Raw genomic sequence first — 20,569 nt, forward strand, 5'->3', positions numbered from 1 at the left:
TAGTCAACATCTTTATCAATGACTTGGAGGACAGAATTGGGAGCATACTTATCAAATTTGCAGATGACACCAAATTAGGAGGAGTAGCTAATACCCCAGAGGACAGGATCAAGATTCAAAATGACCTGAATAGACTAGAAAGCTAGGCCAAAGCTAATAAAATGAATTTCAACACATATATAAGGTACTGCACTTAGGACAGAAAAATGAAATGCACCGATATAGGATGGATGATACCTGGCTGAATAAAACTACATGTGAAAGGGATCTGGGAGTCCAAGTAGATCACAAGTTGAACATGAGGCAGCTAAAAAATCCAATGCAATTCTAGGCTGCATTAATAGAAATATAGTGTCTGGATCAAGGAAAGTAATAGTGTCACTCTACTCTGCTTTGGTCAGGCTTCACCTGAAATAATACTATGTCCAGTTTTGGGCCCCACAATTCAAAAAGGACGTGGAGAAGCTGAAGCATGTCCAGAGGAGGAAGACCAAAATGGTGAAGGGTGTGGTCTGGAAACCAAGCCTTTAATAGGGAACAACGTAGGGAGCTGGGTCTGTTTAGCCTGGAGAAGGGAAGGTTAAGAGGTGATATGATAGCCCTGTTTAAATACTTGAAGGGATGTCACATTGAGGAGGGAGCAAGCTTGTTTTCTGCTGCTCCAGAGAACAGGACCTGGAACAACAGATGGAAGCTCCAGGAAAAGAGATTCGACTTCAACATTAGGAGGAACTTCCCGACAGTGGAACACATTCCTTCCTCGGAGTGTAGTGGAGTCTCCTGCCCTGGAGATCTTTAAACAGAGGCTGGATGGCCATCTGTCAATGGGGATGCTTTGATTGAGATTTCTTGCATGGCAGAATGGGGTTGGACTGGACTTGAGGTCTCCTCCAACTTAGGGATGCCATTAACCGGAAATGACTTGAAGTCACACAGTAACAAGAACATGGCACTTTAACTGCCATGCTTCCATTCTGTGGAAACACAGGACTTGGACTTTCCTGATGATTTTAGAATTCTCTGCAAGAGAGCTTTATTTCTGCTGTTTATGGAATACAGAATTCTAATTCCCTCACCAAACTACAAAGCCCAGTTTTTCCATATGACAAAAGCATGTCAGTTAAAATGGTACCCACCTGCTACAGCTGCGGATATATACTTGATCATCAGCCTTGTTGGATTGCAATCTCTATCTGCTGGACTAGAGCTCCCATTATCTCCAGCCAGCACAGCCAGTGCTATCAGAAAAAGAACTAGAGGATACCAAAAACATATCCAAAGGTAGCCATGTTGGCCATATAGCAAAGTACAACATCATCCAAAAATCCACAAAACCATGATTTCTTTATTGGGCAAACCAAAATGCACATTACACATGTTGCAAGCTTTCGAAGATGGTACCAAGCTCAGGTTGGAGTGGGCTAGTCAGGCCTTGTTTAAAAACCAAGTTTATTATAGGTTTTTTTTAAAAAAATATTTGGATTTGGTACTAAGGTGAGAAACAAGTGCCTACTTGTAGTATTTCTTTCCTCGCTGCTCGCAATGCCTGGAATGGATGGATGGATGATCCAATGTGGCCAATGCAAATTGAGAAAGAAATAGAGGCACTCTTCTTTGCAATGGAACGAAGGTGTCTGCATGCATGATTTCTCACCTGGTCCTATCTGAAAGAAGCAACCGTGTCCATTGCTTCCCTGGTTAACCACAATCTCACTTTTCCAAATATTGACTTGGTTGGCATCAGGCCACAAGGGAGGTGTGTAGACAACAACTTCTTGGAAGAAAAAAAGAAAGCTTTCTTCCCTTCTCTTCCTCCTCCTTTGCCACCAGATTAACTGCCAGTTATAGTTACCAGCTTTTCATGGGAAGAAGTTGACAAAGGCTGCTTTGCAGGCAGAAAATGAACAGGTGAAGCTCCTTCCATCACAGGCCCCTTTCCAGCTACACTGTTATATCACTTTGATTGCCTTTCCTTAAACAGGCATTTCTCTTTCCCAGCTAAGATCCCCAGCACCTGCTATTTGTTGGGGGTCTTCCATCCAAGTACTGACCAGGGCTGACCCTGCCTGGCTTCCAAGATCAGGGCAATGATTTTCAGTGTTTTCCTCTAAAATTAAGTAAGGTCATGCCTGAGCTCCAACATTGGGATTGTGTAGCACGAATCTACCTACACATGTGGGGTGATGCATTGGTTGTGATACACATGATCCTTACATTGAATGGCAGAGTTGTACAACTTCACGCACACCCCATGTGCAAATGAATGTGCATGCATGCCCAGTGTGAATCACATGCAAATCTGCACATGCCACTGGTGTACACTGGCACATCTGCATACACAATGGCACCACCTGCACAATTCCACTTGTGCAAATTTAGTGCCTTTAGGGGTATTTAGGCCTACCTCAAACAGGTGTTTCTCTTCCCAAGGTGTGTGTGTGTGTCACATTCTGGTTATTACCATGTCTATATACACAATCCCCCCAGTAGTCCTTCCAGGAACCATAAAAGATGGACGAAAGCTTCTTAGTCTATCTGCCTGAGTACCAGTTGCTCCTTTCTCTCCTGCTCAGGAGACCGCATATCCCCCCTTCTTCCACACCTGACAGTCCTCAGTCTAAATAAATTCCCGAGGAAGTCTTGCCAAGACACGTTTTGGCTGCTGCTCAATGCCCCAGGTGGTCTTCCAAACCCGGCTGCATCAGGATAGGAAGGAGAAGGAGTTCATAGACTCTCTCCTCAGTTCTCCACCGCCACCAGCTCCGGCATGCCACCTTTTCCAGCTCTTTGGCATCTGAATACAATACTAGAGATTTCCCTAGTCATCCGGGTTGGTGCTGCACGGCCGTCGAAACTCCTGCCCGTATTCGTGGAACCACTTGTTGGCCACTGTGGAAAGAAGAGAAGGCAATGAAGTAAATAGGAGAGCCCTGCGTGCATACATTGCACATTTATGCAAAAGTTACTCATGCCTCTAACATCACTCAGAAAAAAATAAATCCATATTGTGGCAATAAGCTTTCTGCACAGAAAAAAAAAACCCTGAAAGCTGGAAAGCACATATTTGCAGAGGCAAGATGAAAGGAGACAAAGGTTTTTCTTCTAATTTTTTCTAAGGCATTTCTTCTAATAGCAATAGCAAGTACATTTCAATCATCATCATCATCATCATCATCATCATCAAAGGTCCCCTTGTGCAGAGAGTGTGGACTGCAGAGCCAGACATTTCTGAAAATTGAATAGCCCCTGAAGAAAACCAGTTAATGATAAAGGCAAAATGGATTGGGGTTTCAAGAAATAAAAAATCTTGGCCATCATATAGCACATATAGCACACTCCTATGACAATCACTCATGGCAAGCATTTAGAAGACAGGCTACTCGGTTAGTACTGGACATCACTTTATCACTCGGGACCGACCCTGTGCAGAAACTGGATTTAAAGTGAAAACAACCCAAATAAGTGGATTGTTTTTCACACGATGTTTGGGGTTAAGCCGAACAGAAAGTAAAAGATAACCTGCAAAAGCAGGTAGTTTTTCAGACGATATTGGCATCAATGAAAAATCATACAACATTAATCCAAATGGAAAGTTGACAAAACCCACTCCTTTTTACTTTCAGGAAACTTCCAAAAGTAAAAAGGAGGGGGTTTTGTCAACCTTTCACTCAGATTAATGTTGCATTATTTCTCATTGGCATCAACACATCTGAAAAGCAACCCTTTTGCGGGTGTTTTGTGGGCTTTTAAATCCCATTTCTGCACGGGATTTAACCAATTTGCCCCCAGTTTGCCAGTGTGTGATATTATATATATATATATATATATATATATATATATCCTGCTCCTCTTACCCCATTTGTCTCCAGCAAGCACTGGGCAGCCGGCGTGGAGGGTGTCATCGTCCCCATTCCCGTTCCTGTGGAGGTTCCACCAAAACAGAGCTGCATTCTTTCAAACAAACAAACAGAATCAGAACTGAAGAACATGACAACTGTTACTCAGAGGTCTAGCCCACTGCACCTCTCCACTTTTTCAATATCAAGTTGATATCAAAAGGCATGTTTTAGCCACGCAGCCAAGAAGGCAAATGCAGTGCAGGAAACCAGCCACGATATAAAGAAGATCCAACTAGCTCAGCTAAAGCACACAACCAGGAGAGATCAATCAATATCGGAATCTGCATGATCCCTTCATTGACAGAAGGGATCATGGGTGATGGACCTTGGGCTTACACATGAACAGAAACCCATGTACACTTCCCTCCGAAAGTGAAACACCCTCGTCCAGAGACCTTTGCACTGATTGTCTCACCATTCACAACTTTCTTTACCATTCTTCTCTCCTGGAAACTTCATTTTAATCCTGCTTGGGAAATACTTAAACAGGGTTATCCTATCCCCTCTTAACCTTTTCTTCTCCAGGCTAAACCTATGTCATTCCTTATAGGGCATGCTTTCCAGACCTTTCACCATTTTGGTCGCCATCCTTTGGACACATGGCTCCAGTTTCTCAATGTCCTTTTTGAATTGTGGGGCCCAGAACTGGACACAGTGTTATTCCAGGTGAGGCCTGGCCAAAGCAGAATAGAGTAGCACTTCGGTTGATACGCCAACTGTGCCCCTGCCTGGACCAAAAGGACCTAGAAGCAGTGGTACATGCACTGGTAATCTCTCATCTGGATTTCTGTAATGCGCTATACATGGGGCTACCCTTGTACCAAGTTCTGAAGCTTCAATTGGTTCAAAATGTGGCAACCACATTGGTCACTGTCACATCTAGGTTTGACCATATAACACCTGTTCTAAAATCTCTTCATTGGCTGCCAATTAGCTTCTTGGCACATGCAATACAAAGTGTGGGTTATCACTTTTAAAGCCCTACATAGCTTGGGCCCGAGTTACTTGAAGGAACGCTTCTCCCTACGCAATCTGACCCGGACTCACAGAATAAGTGGGAAGAATGTATTAAAACACCAGTCAACCAGGCTCACATCGATTTCCCAAAGAGCCTTTACTGTAGCTGCTCCGAAATTGTGGGATGGTCTTCCAGAGGAGATCCATCTTATTGCCTCCTTGGAGGCATTTAAGAGAGCACTTAAAGATGGATCTCTTCCGGCAAGCCTACCCACTTGACCTTGTGTAAGAGATAGTTCCCATCCTCCTGACTATTGTATAACTCTATTGCATTTCCACCTGATAATTGAGCTAGTTTTAATATTAATTGTTATTTTATTTTATTGATGTGTTTTTATGTGAATTTTAGCGAGCCATAATCCTGCGTCAATCCATCTGGAAGAGGCAGGAAAATATAAATAAACTATATTATTATTATTATTATTATTATTATTATTATTACTACTACTACTACTACTACTTCCCTTGATCTAGACACTATACCTTTATTGGTGCAGCCTAAAATACCATTAGCCTTTTTAGCTGCTGCATCACACTGTTGACTCATGTTCAATTTGTGGTCTCCTTGGACTCCTAGATCCCTTTCATACATTCCCCCAATTTCAGCTTTATCTCTGGAATAGGTATAGTGTTACCTTCTGCAGTCCCTTTAAGTCGCTATGTGCCTTTTATATCATCTGTTCTTGAAAGTGTGTGAGTGTGAGTGTCTGCATTAATGGTGATTTCCTTTGATTCATAAATGAAATCATTTGGAACTTATGTAAAGTTGAAGGTGTTCTGGATATGAATGATTTTTAGTGTCTCACTCTCTACAGTGCTAGAAATTTGGGGACCAAAAGGAAATGTCAGTTGGAGAAAGATCAATCTTACTTTCAGGAGGAAGGAGCCATCATTTTGCCCTTCCATGCAGATACACGACTGGAGAGGGATAAATAATGAGCAGGTGGTTGAGGAAGAAATGTGGGAGGTAGAGCTCTTGGTGAAAAATACACGGCCTTCTCACCTTGACAGCAGGGATGCTGAGGTTGTTGTAGATGAAGGCTGTGGACCCTCCAGCTTCCACTGAACTCAGCTAGATAAAAGAAAGGGAAAATACAGGGTGAAGCATGTATTGCTGGACCTTGTTACAGAACAAAGCACACGATGGGCCTCTCCAGATGATCTTAGAGTTCTAATGGGGTCATAGAAGAATGTTGACCAGCTGGAGGGTGTCTAGAGGAGGGCAACCAAAATGGTAAAAAGCCTGGAAACCGCCAAGTCCTGTGAGGGGAAACAGGGTGCTGAGTTTGTTTAGCCTGGAAGAGAGAAGGTTTTGTTTTTATAATGGTTATATTTTAATCCTGACAGTAAGGGCTGTTCGTCAGTGGAAGACACTCCCTTGGAGTGTGGTGGATTCTCCTTCTTTGGAGGTCTTTAAATAGAAGCTGGATGGCTATCCATCAGGGGTGCTTTGCTTGAGAGTTCCTGCATGGCAGAAGGGGGTTAGGCTGGATGGCGCTTGTGTTCTCTACCAACTCTATGATTCTATGAGTCTAATTGTTTTCCATATTAAAAATGAACAAATATATTTCAGAATCATTACACATATCCTTAATTTGCACAGGTTAGAGTGTATTTCCCCCCTTCAGAGCATTGGTTTTTACTACAAAGTTCTGGCTTCCTTTTCTTCCTCCTTCTCATCCTAATCTTGACCTCTATGCTACTCACTCACTTCCCAATGTGTATTTTTGATATAAGGTTTACTGTTCTACTTCAAATTCAAAACAACCAGTCTTGGTTACTACTCCCTTTGTATCTGGTCACCCTGGGAGCAGCAACCAAGCAAGTTGGCTGGACAGCAACCAAGAAGCCTCTGACCCATGCCACCCTTCCAGCAAAGGCCAGTGCGGACAAGAGGCCTCTCGATGTTGACAAACTGGAGCGTGTCCAAAGGAGGGCAACCAAAATGATGAAGGGTAAACCAGGCCCATGAGGAAAGACTTAGGGAGCTGGGGATGTTTAGCCTGAGAAGATAAGATTAAGAGGTGATATGATAGACCTGTTTAAGTATTTGAAGGGGTATCACATTGAAGATGGAGCGAGCTTGTTTTCTGCTGCTCCAGAGACTAGAAGGCGGAACAATGGATGCTAGCTCCCGGAAAAGAAATTCCACCTCAACATTAAGAAGAAAGTCCTTGTGGTAAGAAATGTTTGACAGTGGAAGACCCTGCCTTGGAGAGTAGAGGCATCTCCTTCTTTGGAGGACTTCAAACAGACGCTGGATGGCCATCTGTCTGGAGAGCTTGGATCGTGTATTGACAGAATGGAGTTGGACTGGATGACCCTTAGGGTCTCTTCCAACTCTAGGATTCTATGCTAAAGGAAAATATATGGCAAGGTGCGATGGTTACCCCCCAAACTAGCCTTCCTTCAGCGGTAGTTGACCTTTGATATCAACATAATATTAAAAGGGATGTGAAGTCGAAGGCTTTCATGGCTGGCATCCATAGTTTTTAGTGGGTTTTTTGGGCTATGTGGACATGTTCTAGAAGAGTTTCTTCCTGACGTTTCACCAGCATCCGTGGCTGGTATCTTTAGAGAATGCTTGCCTTCAGAGAATGTTTGCCTGGTTTCCAGGCCCTTCACCATTTTGGTCGCCTTCCTTTGGACACATGGCTCCAGTTTCTCCACATCCTTTTTGAACTGTTTTGCCCAGAACTGGACACAGTATTCCAGGCGGGGACTGACCAAAGCAGAATAGATTGGCACTATGACTTCCCTTGATCTAGACACTATACTTCTATTCAATGAATTAAACTCATTTGGAATCTTCTATCTGTAGTTCTTTGGTTTGAAACCGTTATACATAGACTAGGGTCTGCCTTTAAAGGTTCCCCAAAACCCTCTCGCTGCTCCCTCTTGAACTAAAATTCTTCCCCCAATGAATACAATTGTGGGTGACCTCCCAGGGCCCTAGCATTTTGGGTGACACTGTCTGCCCAGCATCTTCCAAAACACACAACTCACACTAAGTAAAAACAAAGTCCTTTCCAGATTTATACTCACATAAATCATCAACGTGGCAATTCGGTTTCCGGATTTCAACCGGTAAAGGGGACTTTTTCTTGACTGTAACAAAAGAACAGAATTGTTTATGCATGGATTGCCTTATTTAGCCAAGGGTGATATTATTCATAATACAGTAGACGTATTTTTTTCAGGGTCAGCATTAATGAAACGAAGCTTTGAGGATAAAATGCCCAGTGGAACAAGAAACTTTAAACCCTTTAAACCTTTTCCAGATGGCTGTACTGATGAAATAAAAATATTTGTATTGTCCCCTTATCAAAAGATCTCAGCATGGGGTACAGACAGCAAAGCAACCTAAAGCAATGTAACCTCAGGAAAAAAAGAATCAAGTCATTTGAGATGTGGAGCACCATGAACTGCCAAAAAGACACATGAGTCTGAGAGCAAATCTTAGCAAAGATGACTGAGCTGAGGCTATCATATATTGAACACATAATGAGGGAACTTGACTCACTGCAAAAGATGAAAATGCTGGGAAAAGTGGAAAGCAGTTGGGAAAATAGGGTAAAAAACGCATTATAGATGGAGTCAGTTAAGGAAGCCACAGCTGCCCTAAGTTTGCAAGCAGAGCAGTTAATAACTCGGGCTTTTGGAGATCTCTCATTCATAAAGCTGTTGTTATTTGTTATCTGTCAGCTTTGGATTATGGCAACCTTATGACATATCCAAGGTTAGCCATGTTGGCCATATAGCAAAGTACTGCATCATCCAAAATCCCAAAGAGGGAAAAGTCATGTTTCTACTTGGCACCAGAAGGACACCAGTCTTGGCACCAGTTGAGCTTCTAAGAGGAGGGCATTACACAACCATGGTGTCACACGAGAAAAGGTCCTGCCCCATGTCCTCCAACAATATATTGACCCTATGGGCAGCACATGGAGGAGGCTCCCACCATAGACTTCAATCCTCAGGCAGGCTTCGCATGAGGTCTACTCACTGTCGCATGGTCAAAGTGGGGCTCGTAGTGTCCCCCCAATCCATAGTTCACCACCTGCAGATATTCGGCATAAGGGGGCTGGATGTTCAAGCCAGTCAGGGCTGCGATCCGGCGATCTAATGCCACAGTCACTGGATCCAAGGTGTCTTTCAACCAGGCACTGGAACAGAGAGAGAGATGAGTTTGTCAGAGTAGAGCAACTTGGAATCTATTCATCTCTTAGGGAGCATCATGAGAGATCGGCATCATGAGAATAAGGCCTTTGACAAGGTTCCCCCATGATATTCTTGCAAAAAAACAAACAAAAAAAAAACACCTAGTAAACTGTGAGCTAGACAATGCAACTGTTAGGTGGATTTGCAATTGGTTGACCAGCCGAACCCAAAGGCTTCTCAGCAATGGCTCCTCTTCATCTTGAAAGAAGTGTCCAGTGGGGTTCTGTCCTGGGCCCAGTGCTATTCAACATCTTTATCAATGACTTGGATGAAAGAATAGAGGGCATACTTATAAAATTTTCAGATGACACAAAATTAGGAGGAGTAGCTAATATCCCAGAGGACAGGATCAAAATTCAAGATGACCTTAATAGATTAAAAATCTATAGTAAAGCCAACTAAATGAATTTCAACACAGAGAAATTTAGTACACTTGGGCAGTAAAAATGAAACACATAGATATAGGATGGGGGACACCTGGCTGGACAAGACTCCATGTGAAAGGGATCTAGGAGTCCAAATAGACCACAAGGTGAACATGAGTCAACAATGTGATGCAGCAGCTAAAAAGTCCAATGCAATTCTAGGCTGCATCAGTAGAAGCATAGTGTCTAGAGATCAAGAGAAGTAATAGTACCACTCTATTACTTGAACACAAACTATTTTTGGTCAGGCACTGACATCCAAATAAGGATTCTTTCCCCCACAATGAAATTTTCTGTTAGTCCCAAAACTCCTAACATTGCTGTAACCTAAAACTTCAGTTGAGCATTTAGAAATACAGTTCAGACATCCAAATAATCAGGGCAGGAAAAGTGATCATGGACTTTATCACACTGGGGAAAAGCTGATATTAAAAAGGCATTTTCTCAGCAAAGTTGTGAGATCGTGGCGAAGGTTTTCAGATGATGTCGCGATTAGAGATAATGTATCCCTGAAGAAACAGGAATGCTCCAGCAAGAAACCATTCATGTAATTTCCCCATGAATGGTTTGTTGCTGGAGCATTCTTGTTTTTTTTTTTTTTTTTTTTTTTTGTTTTTTTTTTTTGTATACCGCCCTTCCATAAGATCAGGGCGGTTTACAGCATTTAAAATACACAAGAATTCCATTAAAAACCATATCAAAAAATTACATCAATACACTACAACACAAAGCAAAAACAAAAATAAAAACAACAACAAATGCCCCCGGGTTAGCCAACCATTGCCAGTGCGGCCTTTGCGGCGGGGGGGCCTATAGGGACTTAATCGGGGAATGCAATTTGAAACAGGTAGGTCTTTAACTCCCGTTTGAATTGGGCCAGGGAGGTAACTGAGCGGAGCTCTATGGGCAGCGTATTCCAAAGGGCCGGGGCGGCGATGGAAAAAGACCTCCTAGAGGTGGAGGATAACCTCGCCCCGGGGACCCTAAGGAGTTGCTGCCCAGATGTTCTGAGGGTGCGAGGCGGAATGTACGGGGAGAGGCGGTCCTTCAGGTATCCTGGGCCCAAGCCATTTAGGACTTTATAGGTCATTACCAGCACCTTGTATTGCGCCCGGAAGCGAATGGGCAGCCAATGGAGGTTTTTTAAAACCGGTGTTATATGGCTGGCCCTGGACGTGCCAGTGACCAGCCTAGCAGCCATGTTCTGCACCATTTGAAGCTTCCGGGTTTGGTATAAGGGCTGTCCCATGTAGAGTCCATTGCAGAAATCCAGTCTCGAGGTTACCAGGGCATGTACCACAGTTTCAAGGTCCCTCTGGGCCAGGTATGGGCGCAGCTGGCGAATAAGCCGAAGCTGATAGCAGGTGCTCTTGACCGTCGCATTCACCTGAGCAGTCAGGCGAAGGGACGAGTCAAGAAGCACCCCAGACTGCGCACGGAGTCCTTCACAGAGAGCGTGACCCTGTTCAGGACAGGTGGAACCACCGTCATTCCTGGACCAGGGGAACCTATCACGAGTACCTCCGTTTTCTCTGGATTCAGCTTGAGTCGGTTTTCCCTCATCCAGCCCATTACTGACTCCAGACAGGCCACGAGAGGAGAGATGCCATCCTCAGTCACTGCATCAGTCGGAGACATAGAGAAAATTATTTGGGTGTCATCAGCGTACTGATAACCCCGCGCCCCATGTCTCCGGATGATCTCTCCCAGCGGTTTCATGTAAATGTTAAATAGCATGGGAGACAGAATGGCTCCTTGAGGGACCCCAGTTTTAAGGGCCCTCTCATCGGAGCACACGTCTCCCAGCTGCACCATCTGGGACCTCCCGGAGAGGTAGGACCGGAACCACTGGAGCGCAGTGCCCCCGATTCCCACCTCTGCCAGGCGTCCCAGAAGGATACCATGGTCTATGGTATCGAAAGCCGCTGAGATGTCCAAGAGCACCAACAGGGACACGCTTCCCCTGTCGATGCCCAGACGGAGATCATCGACCAAGGCGACCATGGCCGTCTCAACCCGATAACCTGCCCGAAAGCCAGTTTGAAATGGGTCCAGATAATCCGTTTCATCCAAGACCCCCTGAAGCTGGATTGCAACCGCCCTCTCGATCACCTTCCCCAAAAATGGCAGCAGAGAAACTGGCCGATAATTATTATACACCAGGGGGTCGAGGGAGGGCTTTTTTAATAAAGGTCTTACTAGGGCCAATTTAAGATCAGATGGAAATTGCCCTTCCCTCAGAGATGTATTAATTATCCGGCGTAACAATGAAGTTACAGCCGGTCCCCCCTGGGCTGCTAGCCACGAGGGACAGGGATCGAGAGAGCAGGTTGTCTTCCGAACACTTCCAAGGATCTTGTCCACATCCTCGGTACTAACCAACTCAAACCGATCCAGCTTAACTAAGTCCATGGAGGCCCTGGACGCCTCTACGCTAGGTTCTGCCTGAATGTCGGCGTTAAGACCTTCGCTTATCCGAGAAGTTTTATCCACGAAAAAGTAATTAAATAAGTCACAGCAGGCCTTAGAAGGTTCAAGGATCTGGTTCAGGGCAGGAGGGAGCTGAGTGAGCTCCCTGACTACCCTGAACAACTCTGCTGGACGCGACTCCGCAGACGCGATACGAGCACCATAGAACGAATTCTTTGCTGCTCGTATCGCCTCTCCGTAGTCCTCTAACCGTTGGGCTAGGAGAGTCTTGTCGTCTAAGCGAAGGTGTTTCCGCCAACGGTACTCTAGCCATCGCAGCTCCCGCTTCCTTGCTCGGAGATCTTCCGTATACCAGGGCTTGCGTTTGGAAGCGGGTCTGAGAGGGCGCTTGGGAGCGATGCTGTGTATAGCCCTCGAGAGACCAGTATTCCAGATACCAGTCAGGGCATCAACAGAATCGCCGTCGCTTCCAACCATGTGTCCCTCTAGGGCAGCCTGGAACCGGTCAGGTTCCATTAGCCTTCGAGGGTGGACCATCCTAATAGGTCCACCACCCCCGGGAGGGATCTGGGTAGAGACCTTGATTTTCACCTCAACCAGGAAATGATCCGTCCATGGCAAGAGGGAAATATCAGATATTTCCACCCACGGATTTTCCACATCCGAACAGAAGACCAAATCGAGAGTATTACCCGCACAATGCGTAGGACCCTGAATTAGCTGGGACAGGCCCATGGCAGCCATGGTATCCATGAATTCGCGAGCCGCACCGGGTGGAACATAGCTGGCCGTGAGGGAGATGTTGAAGTCGCCCAGGACAAGTAGCCTGGGCGTCTCCAGCATCAGTTCAGCGACCAGCTGTGTCAGCTCGTTAAGGGAGTCCGTTAGCGCACGGGGTGGCCGATACACCAACAGAATCCCTAGACTGTCCCTAGCTTTAAGGGTCAGGTAAATACACTCGATATAGGACGTCTGTCTGATGTGGTTCCTAGTGAGGGACACGGTGTTCCTATGTATCAAGGCCACACACACACCCCCCGCCCACCTAACCTGGGCTGGTCCTTCACCGAGAACCCGGCAGGCAGGGCCTGAGCCCACACAGCATCCCCTTCAGGCCCCAGCCAGGTCTCGGTAATGCAAGCCAGATCACAACTTCGGTCCTCCAACAGGTCGTGGAGGATGTGGGTCTTGTTGTTAATTGATCTGGCGTTGCACAGGAGCAGCGACAGGGTTTGTGGCACGGTTGGAGCGACCCTCAGGTCCCTTAGGTTGGGAGGGGGACCGGAAGGAGAGATGGATATGAAGCATCTATCTCGCCTTCCCCTGGAACGCAAGTCCCTCCTCCCACCGCCATACCTCCCCCTGCCCCACACAACCTCAATAGGAGCTCCGCTCAGAGTGATGTCGTCCCCTTCCTCCCCAGCCCATGCATCCCCCGCGTCCATGACCTCCCCCCACCCACCCTACACCGACAAATAAAGGGCAGAGGTTAGCCACTGCAGGCATCCTCTGCCCAAGCTAACCCACAACCTCCCTAGCCCCGTAAAAACTGCGCAGCTGCGCAATTGCGGAGTTCCGCTGCGGTGGCTCTCCAGTCCGTGGGCGGCTCTCCCGGGGCGGTGCGCAGATGCGCACCTCCGACACCCCGGGAGGAGACCGCCCGGCAGAAGCGCGGCTTGGCTGCGGAGTCCGGCGTGGAAGCAGAGGGGGGCGTGTCAGGAAGGTCCGGGCGTCCGGCTTTTGAGCTCGCCGCTCTCACCTGGCGAGCTCTCTCTCCCTGGCTTCCCCCCAGGAGTCTTAAAGGCCCACTCCCGGCTACCGCAAACGCCAAACAGCCAAAAAAAAGAGTCCCGCTGCGGTGGCTCTCCAGTCCGTGGGCGGCTCTCCCGGGGCGGTGCGCAGATGCGCACCTCCGACACCCCGGGAGGAGACCGCCCGGCAGAAGCGCGGCTTGGCTGCGGAGTCCGGCGTGGAAGCAGTTTCTTCCCAGGATAAGTCCTCTCTAATCGCGATGTGTCTGAAAATCTTTGCTGTGATCTTGTGACTTTGCTGGGAAAATGCCCTTTTAATAACAGCTTAAATCCCGGTTTTTCCTTTGTATGATAAAGTCCCATGTGAATGCAAACATAGCAAACATCAGAGTTCTAGCTGTGAACAGTTTCACAGTTGTTAATAAGGGAAAGCATACAAACTAGGAGAGGTTGCAGCTGTTTGCTTTTGTCTGAGCTGACTGGGAAGGGAAAGATTCAGCCTCCTCTTCTCCTTCTTGCTGAGTTAATCAAACACAAACTATTTTTGCACTTTGAATTCAGCTTGCAGCAACTGAAGCAAGCCATGGACAAAGGAGGAAAATGGGAGCTGGAGAGAGAAATTGGGGCATTTTAAAAGCAGTGGGAAAAGTGGGATGGCAGAGCATTAATTTGGATTGTTCCTGCCAAATCGGGACAGTTGGAGGGTATGGGACGGGAAACACAGTTTGGATCAAAGCCCTTTCTCCTCAATTCCAAACCAGCCCTATTGCTTTAAATTAGATTGCTTTCCGTCACAAAAATGATATAGCGAGAGCCTGATCTTAAATCTCCCCCAGAAAGTGCCATTCAAAGTCCGATGATTAATTGGCTTGAATTCCTTAATCAGCAGGGTGCACTATTAATTTTACATTTGGCTTTGCAAACCCATGCACTCTCTGTTATTTTTTCCTGAAGGGTCAGAAGGGAGGCAAGAGTTAAGAAGAGCTCACTCTTCCTCCTGTTCTTCAAAAGCCAAAGAATGAAATTCCAGTGGTTTTAAAAAAGGGAGCAGGGAATCACTCTCATGGAGATTGCAAAACCCAGCAGTGAGATCATATTGGAAAATATATACATATATTTGCCCGGACTGCTGTGCAACCATAGCAAACACATATCTCATCTGTTGTGTGTTGAATGGAAAGAGGCCCCCTTCTTGTCGGAGTCATTTTCTCCAGCTTAAGGAAACTTCTAGGAGGGGGGAAATGACAAATCCAGTCTTTTCACAGCCGTCAGAAAAGACTTTATTGCAGACATCTCCAAATGTTGATGTTCTTCGATGTGAGCTAAGGGACAAACTCTGTGTCAGTGGGTCAGTAAATCTACTCCATGTTTTATGCCAAGATGGCAAAAGAGAGCACACAAGCTAGAAGTGGGTGCAGCAGTTTGCTTTTGCCTGATCCTTCTGGGAATGGCACATTTCTGTCCGCTCCTCTTCTCAGCTCCCTATCGCTGAATTATTGGAGTGAGACAGCATAATAATAATAATAAAGTTTTTATTTATATCCCGCACCTTCCTTCGATCAGGGCGGCTTACAGTATAAAATTTCAAACAACAATACATACAATAAAATCCAAAATACATCACATATAAACAATAATAAAAAATACAGGCAAAAAAGCCCCAAAGCCCTTCCTCTTGGCCACGAAAGAGGAGGGAGGCCCACAGGATTTTTAATCGGGGAATGCCTGTTGGAACAGGAAGGTCTTCAAATCCTTCCTGAATTGGGCCAGGGTGGTAGTCGAGCGGAGCTCAGTGGGCAGCGTATTCCAAAGGGCTGGGGCAGCAGTGGAAAATGTCCTCCTTGTGGTGGAGGACAATCTAGCCCCAGGCACCTTCAGTAGCTGCTGCCCAGATGTCCTGAGGGTGCGAGGCGGAATGTACGGGGAGAGGCGGTCCTTTAGGTAACCTGGACCCAAGCCAGGGTCTAGTGGTTGGAGCAATGGATTATGGAGATTATCACACAGGGATAAAATGTGGAACAATAGCACCATTATCATGCGCATGGCTGAAGATCATCACAAGACATTGAGGATATCCAATGTTCAGCATGAGTGCAAATGGTTACTGTTGTGCAACTTCACATTAACAGAGAAGTCCCATTAATAAGCCAAGAATATCGCTCCATATCCAGAAATGCGCAAGTGCAAAAGCACATCCCACTACAGTTGCGTTATCATGAGAATACGACAAATAAAAATTGGGTTTCCTGTATCAAAAGTGCATATGCATGATTGAACAATAGCATTTTAGCAAATGTGGAGAATAATTTTGCTACTAATAATTTTAATAATGTAATGTTTTAAATTGTTTAATAGTTTTTAAAACTTGTATTTTGCATATTTTATATTGTTTTAACTTGGACTGTTTTAGATTTGTAAGCCGTCTTGAGCCCCTGTACTGGGAGGAAGGTGGGATATAAATAAACATAATCATCATCATCATCTTCTTCTTCTTCATGAAGACAGCATTTCTTCTCTTTGCATTCATGGGTCATTGCTTTTGCATGATTGCTAGGATGTGTGGAATTAAATGTTTAAAATGTGGTATGCTCTCATTCATTACAATGATCATGATAGTAGTGCTAACAACACCATTGTCATAACCTCCTATGACTCTAGAGACCAGAGTTCAAATCCCTGCTCCACCATTGCTGACCTTGGGCAAGTCGTTCTCTCTCAGCCTCAGAGGAAGGCAATGGCAAAATCCATCTGAACAAATTTTGCCAAGAAAAATCTGTGATAGCATTGCCTTAGGCTGGAAATGACTTGGAGGCACACAACAAAACTGCCTTTTCACTTTGAATGCAGTTGCAGCAAATGAAGTGAACAAAGGAGGAAAGCTGGAGAAGGAAAGAGAAACTGGAACATTTTAAAAACAGCTAAAAAAGTGGGATGACAGAGGATTAACCATCTGTGCCTTCAGCAAATACCTTTTGCTGATCCGGTAGTCAGCTTGCTGCTGCTTTTCTCCAGAGGCAACCACCGATCTCTGCAACTGGAGAGGAAGAGATAGAAAGGGAGAGAAAGTCATGTCTATTTATTTAAATATCTTGATCCTGCCTTTTATCTAAAGCAGGAATGGGCAACTATAGAAGACTGTCTGGGGGGGGGGTTGCATTAGCCTTCCAGCAGAGCTTGGTGGGCCACAAAAAATAAAAATAAAAATAAAGAAAAAGCAAACCCTTCCCGTCCCAAACACAGCAGGTCTTCTTGGGCCCTAGGGGCATTTTGAGACCCAATACATCTGGAGGGCATTTCCACTACGTTTGGACTGTCCAAATCTCCCTGCTATTGCAAAATATATACATTTTGCAACACCTGGGAGATTTGGAGACTCCAAATGTAGTGGAAATGCTCTCCAGTCCCCCTACAAATCATTATTTGGGCATTTTGGAGCAAGACCAACAACATTTTCTTATCCCTGGGGAACCCTTAAAACGACCAGGGCGCCTGTATGCCGCACTTTTGCCAACTCTTGATCTAGAGCTATCAGGGCAGCATACAACAAAACCAACCAGGCTACTCTTTATTATACTAATGGTATACAAATTAAAAATGACTAGAAAAAGGTAAAACTAGAACAGATAATTTAAGCAAATTTTTAAAAAGGCAGATAAAAACATGGTGAAAACATTTTAAATCCTTTTAAAACCATGAATAATATGTGAGGATTAGCGTAAACACAATTTTGCCCCAACAGTTTTAGCAAACAGACATATTTTTACTTGGCACCACAATGATGGCAAAGTTGGCACCGATCGGGCCTCAAAGAGGAAGTTATTCTGTGATAGGGATGCCATAGCAGAGAAGCTGCTTTACTGAGAAAGTGGCTCATGGATTCCATAGTAGTGGAATAATAAAATATACTGCCTCAGAGTGTAATGGAGTCTCCTTCTTTGGATGTTTTTAAACATAGGCTGGATGGCCATCTGTCCCAGGAAATAGAGTGTACCTGCGCCATACAAGGGGGCGCTATACATGGCTTTAACCTTACATGGAAGGTTAAGCCATGGGGAATATAATGGTGCATGCGCCTGTGGCGTGTGTGCCATGCTGCATGCAGGAGTGCTCCCCTGTTACCCATGCTGCTTCATATAAATTTTGGTATAAATGATAACCTTTAATGACCCCTAGATGAACTCTAATAGCCTGTCCACCATTGCCAGCAAGGCATGAGGACATGTACACACACCCCTGAGGGGCACCCACATCATCATATCTAGAGAGTCGCATAAGAGGATTATCATATGACCAGGAAGAGCAAATGTTTGCCTTCCCTGAGGCTCTCGCCCCCTCCCCAGGTCTGTTGTCCCAGCAGCTTAAGACCACTAAGACAATCAGACAGGGACATCCAGGTGAAAAGAAAGTAATTAAACACCTTTGTTCTCACCATCAAGCACCATTGCCAGAAGCAAGATTTTGCCTATAAATACTCCCAGATTTGCTTGTTCACTGGGCCAGTCTGGATTTCAGGGGGAAGCTATGTCCCTTTGAATCCTGGCTCCTGGCCAGTCATTCCATGGCTGAGCCTCATGCCATCCTCATCATATTCCATTTGGATTCCTGGAGGGAATCTACATTCATGCACTTCCTCGGAAGGTGATAGAGTCTCCTTCCTTGGAGGTCTTTAAACAGAGGCTGGATGGCCATCTGTCAGGGATGCTTTGATTTGGATTTCCTGCATAGCAGGGGGTTGGACTGGATGGCCCTAGTGGTCTCTTCCAACTCTACGATTCTATGATTCTATGATTCTATGATTCTGGTACGTATCACCCCAGTGATGCCTAAAATCCGATTCCATGCTAACCTATGCTTTTCCTGAGCCTTGTATGTGTGTGTGTATGCTAGTGAATCGTATGTGTTTTCCCCCATTATAAATAAATTGGTTATTAATTCTAGAAGTCTGTCTCAGCTCCATTTATTGGAATCCCCTGGTCTACTCCGTATACATATCGGGATACGATTCTGCAAGGGCCGTCGTAGCAGGCCCTCCTCTTGCAATATTTGAGCTAATAACAATAATAATAAAATTCCCCTAAACGGACCCTTGGCTACACCCCCATTAAAACAAATGGGGTTTGATCATATGCATTTTTCCCCATACACTGTGGTGGTGGTGGTGGTGGTGGTGGTGGGTCCAGAACTATTGTTTTTACCTAAGAGGACACCTGTCTAGACAATCTCCAGGTCCTCCAGTGCAACTCTATGGTCAACATCTACCAGACATTGATCATAGAATCATGCTGGAGGACCTACAGATTGCTAGAGAGGTGTCTGTTAGGTAAAAACAATAGTATTTTTTTTTAATTTGTGGTTTTTCCACATTCATGGAGGTCCTTCACTCTAACCCTCGTGAATGTGGAGAGACCATGGTATATCAGTTCACTTCCTGCTGAAATAAATGAATTGGTCTTACAGGCGCTACTCTGATTGCTTCCTAGAATTTGGAAAAGTGACTTGTTAAAGACAAGGGATTCGGGGAGCTATAAGTCATAGCTCTGGTCCAGCTCTGGAGCTGCCTGGAGAGATGATGGAGCTGACACAGTTGGCGGAGACATCAGGATATCTGAAAGCCAAGTCCAATGACATCGCTAACGGCAGACAGAGCCATAGAAAGTCTACATGGAACCACAAAATTAATGTACTGCTTATGTGATGGATGAAGTGACTAATCTCCCCATGAGTTGGGTTTTGTGGTTGCTGAGGCAACTGGGGAGACATGGGCTGGGAAAGGCATTGTTTCAGCCAAAGCCTAGGAAGGATCCAGAGATTTTGTTTTCTCCTTCTCCTCCGTCCGGTTTCCAGGCGGCGGCTTTTAAAGCTTAACTTTCTTGGCTGCAGCAGCTGGAGTTGGAATAATTCAAAGAAACCTCTGCTCTTTCTGAAACATGGAAATCAGGACCATGGATTAAGCTGTTTTGATCTCTTTCAATCTGTTTCAATCTGTCTTCCTTTAATTTATCACATTGTTTAACATGTTTTAGCCCTATAAACTAACGGCATTGTTCACATTGTTTTAAATCAAATGGCTGATTTTAGATAGAGGCTGGGGATAGTAACCTGTAAGTACTTTGGGCCAGCCTGGGGCGGAGTCGGGTGTAGCATCTCCACAACGCACTGGCTCTGCTCCCAGGGTGGCATGACACCACACCACACAGCACATGGCATCACGGTGCTCCTCTGGCACTGCATCTCCATCATGATGTAGCACCAAAGAATGCTGTATAGCCGTGGCATCACAGGTATTGTGCCCTTTCCAGGGCGCAAAAAGGAACTGCTTTTACAGCTGCTTTTTGTGCCCTGTAAAGGCCAGATTGGGGCCACTGCATGCGGTTGCTGTGGCCCCGATCTTCACCATATAGAATTGGCCCTCCACATTTACGGCTTTGACCTTTTGCGGATTTGATTATTTGAGGATTTGAGTATTTGCAGATTTGATTAATATCTTCTCATTAGGAAATCTGTAGGTCTTGCAGTGCAACTCTATTGAAAGCTGACCATAGAATTGCTTTGGAGAACCTAGAGATTCCTAGAGAAAACACTTCTCTAGCCGTTTGTAGGTTTTCCAGTATAATTCTATGGTCAACTTCTGACAGATGTTGACCATACAGTTGTGCTAGAGGACCTAGAGATTTCTGGAGAGGTGTTCTCTCAGGTTCAAAAAATAGTGGCTTTTTATTTGCGGTTTTTCCATATTCATGGAGGTCCTGTTCCCCTAACCCCAGCAAATGAGGAGGGACCACTGTACTTTAAAGTTGCCACAAGAAGACATGATTCACTCTCCCTA

At 45.3% G+C, this 20,569-nt stretch overlaps 1 protein-coding gene across 1 annotated transcript in view; it reads right to left on the minus strand.

Annotated features, from left to right (window-relative positions):
* Nucleotides 1-2,393: 2,393 nt before the first annotated feature.
* The window catches only part of P4HA3 (prolyl 4-hydroxylase subunit alpha 3), a 50,582-nt gene continuing 32,406 nt past the window's right edge, over nt 2,394-20,569 (minus strand). The window contains exons 8-13 of the mRNA XM_089508283.1: nt 16,713-16,777; nt 8,923-9,082; nt 7,962-8,024; nt 5,920-5,988; nt 3,855-3,951; nt 2,394-2,889 (exon numbers count right to left, since the gene is read on the minus strand). Of these exons, the coding sequence (XP_089364409.1) occupies nt 2,819-2,889; nt 3,855-3,951; nt 5,920-5,988; nt 7,962-8,024; nt 8,923-9,082; nt 16,713-16,777 (525 nt within the window). The 3' untranslated portion in view covers nt 2,394-2,818. The remainder of the gene's footprint in view (nt 2,890-3,854; nt 3,952-5,919; nt 5,989-7,961; nt 8,025-8,922; nt 9,083-16,712; nt 16,778-20,569) is intronic.

The sequence above is a fragment of the Sceloporus occidentalis genome, unplaced genomic scaffold (genome assembly GCF_023333645.1).
Source record: "Sceloporus occidentalis isolate IW3139 unplaced genomic scaffold, rSceOcc1.0.p SCAF_2, whole genome shotgun sequence".
Classification (NCBI taxonomy): Eukaryota; Metazoa; Chordata; class Lepidosauria; order Squamata; family Phrynosomatidae; genus Sceloporus; species Sceloporus occidentalis.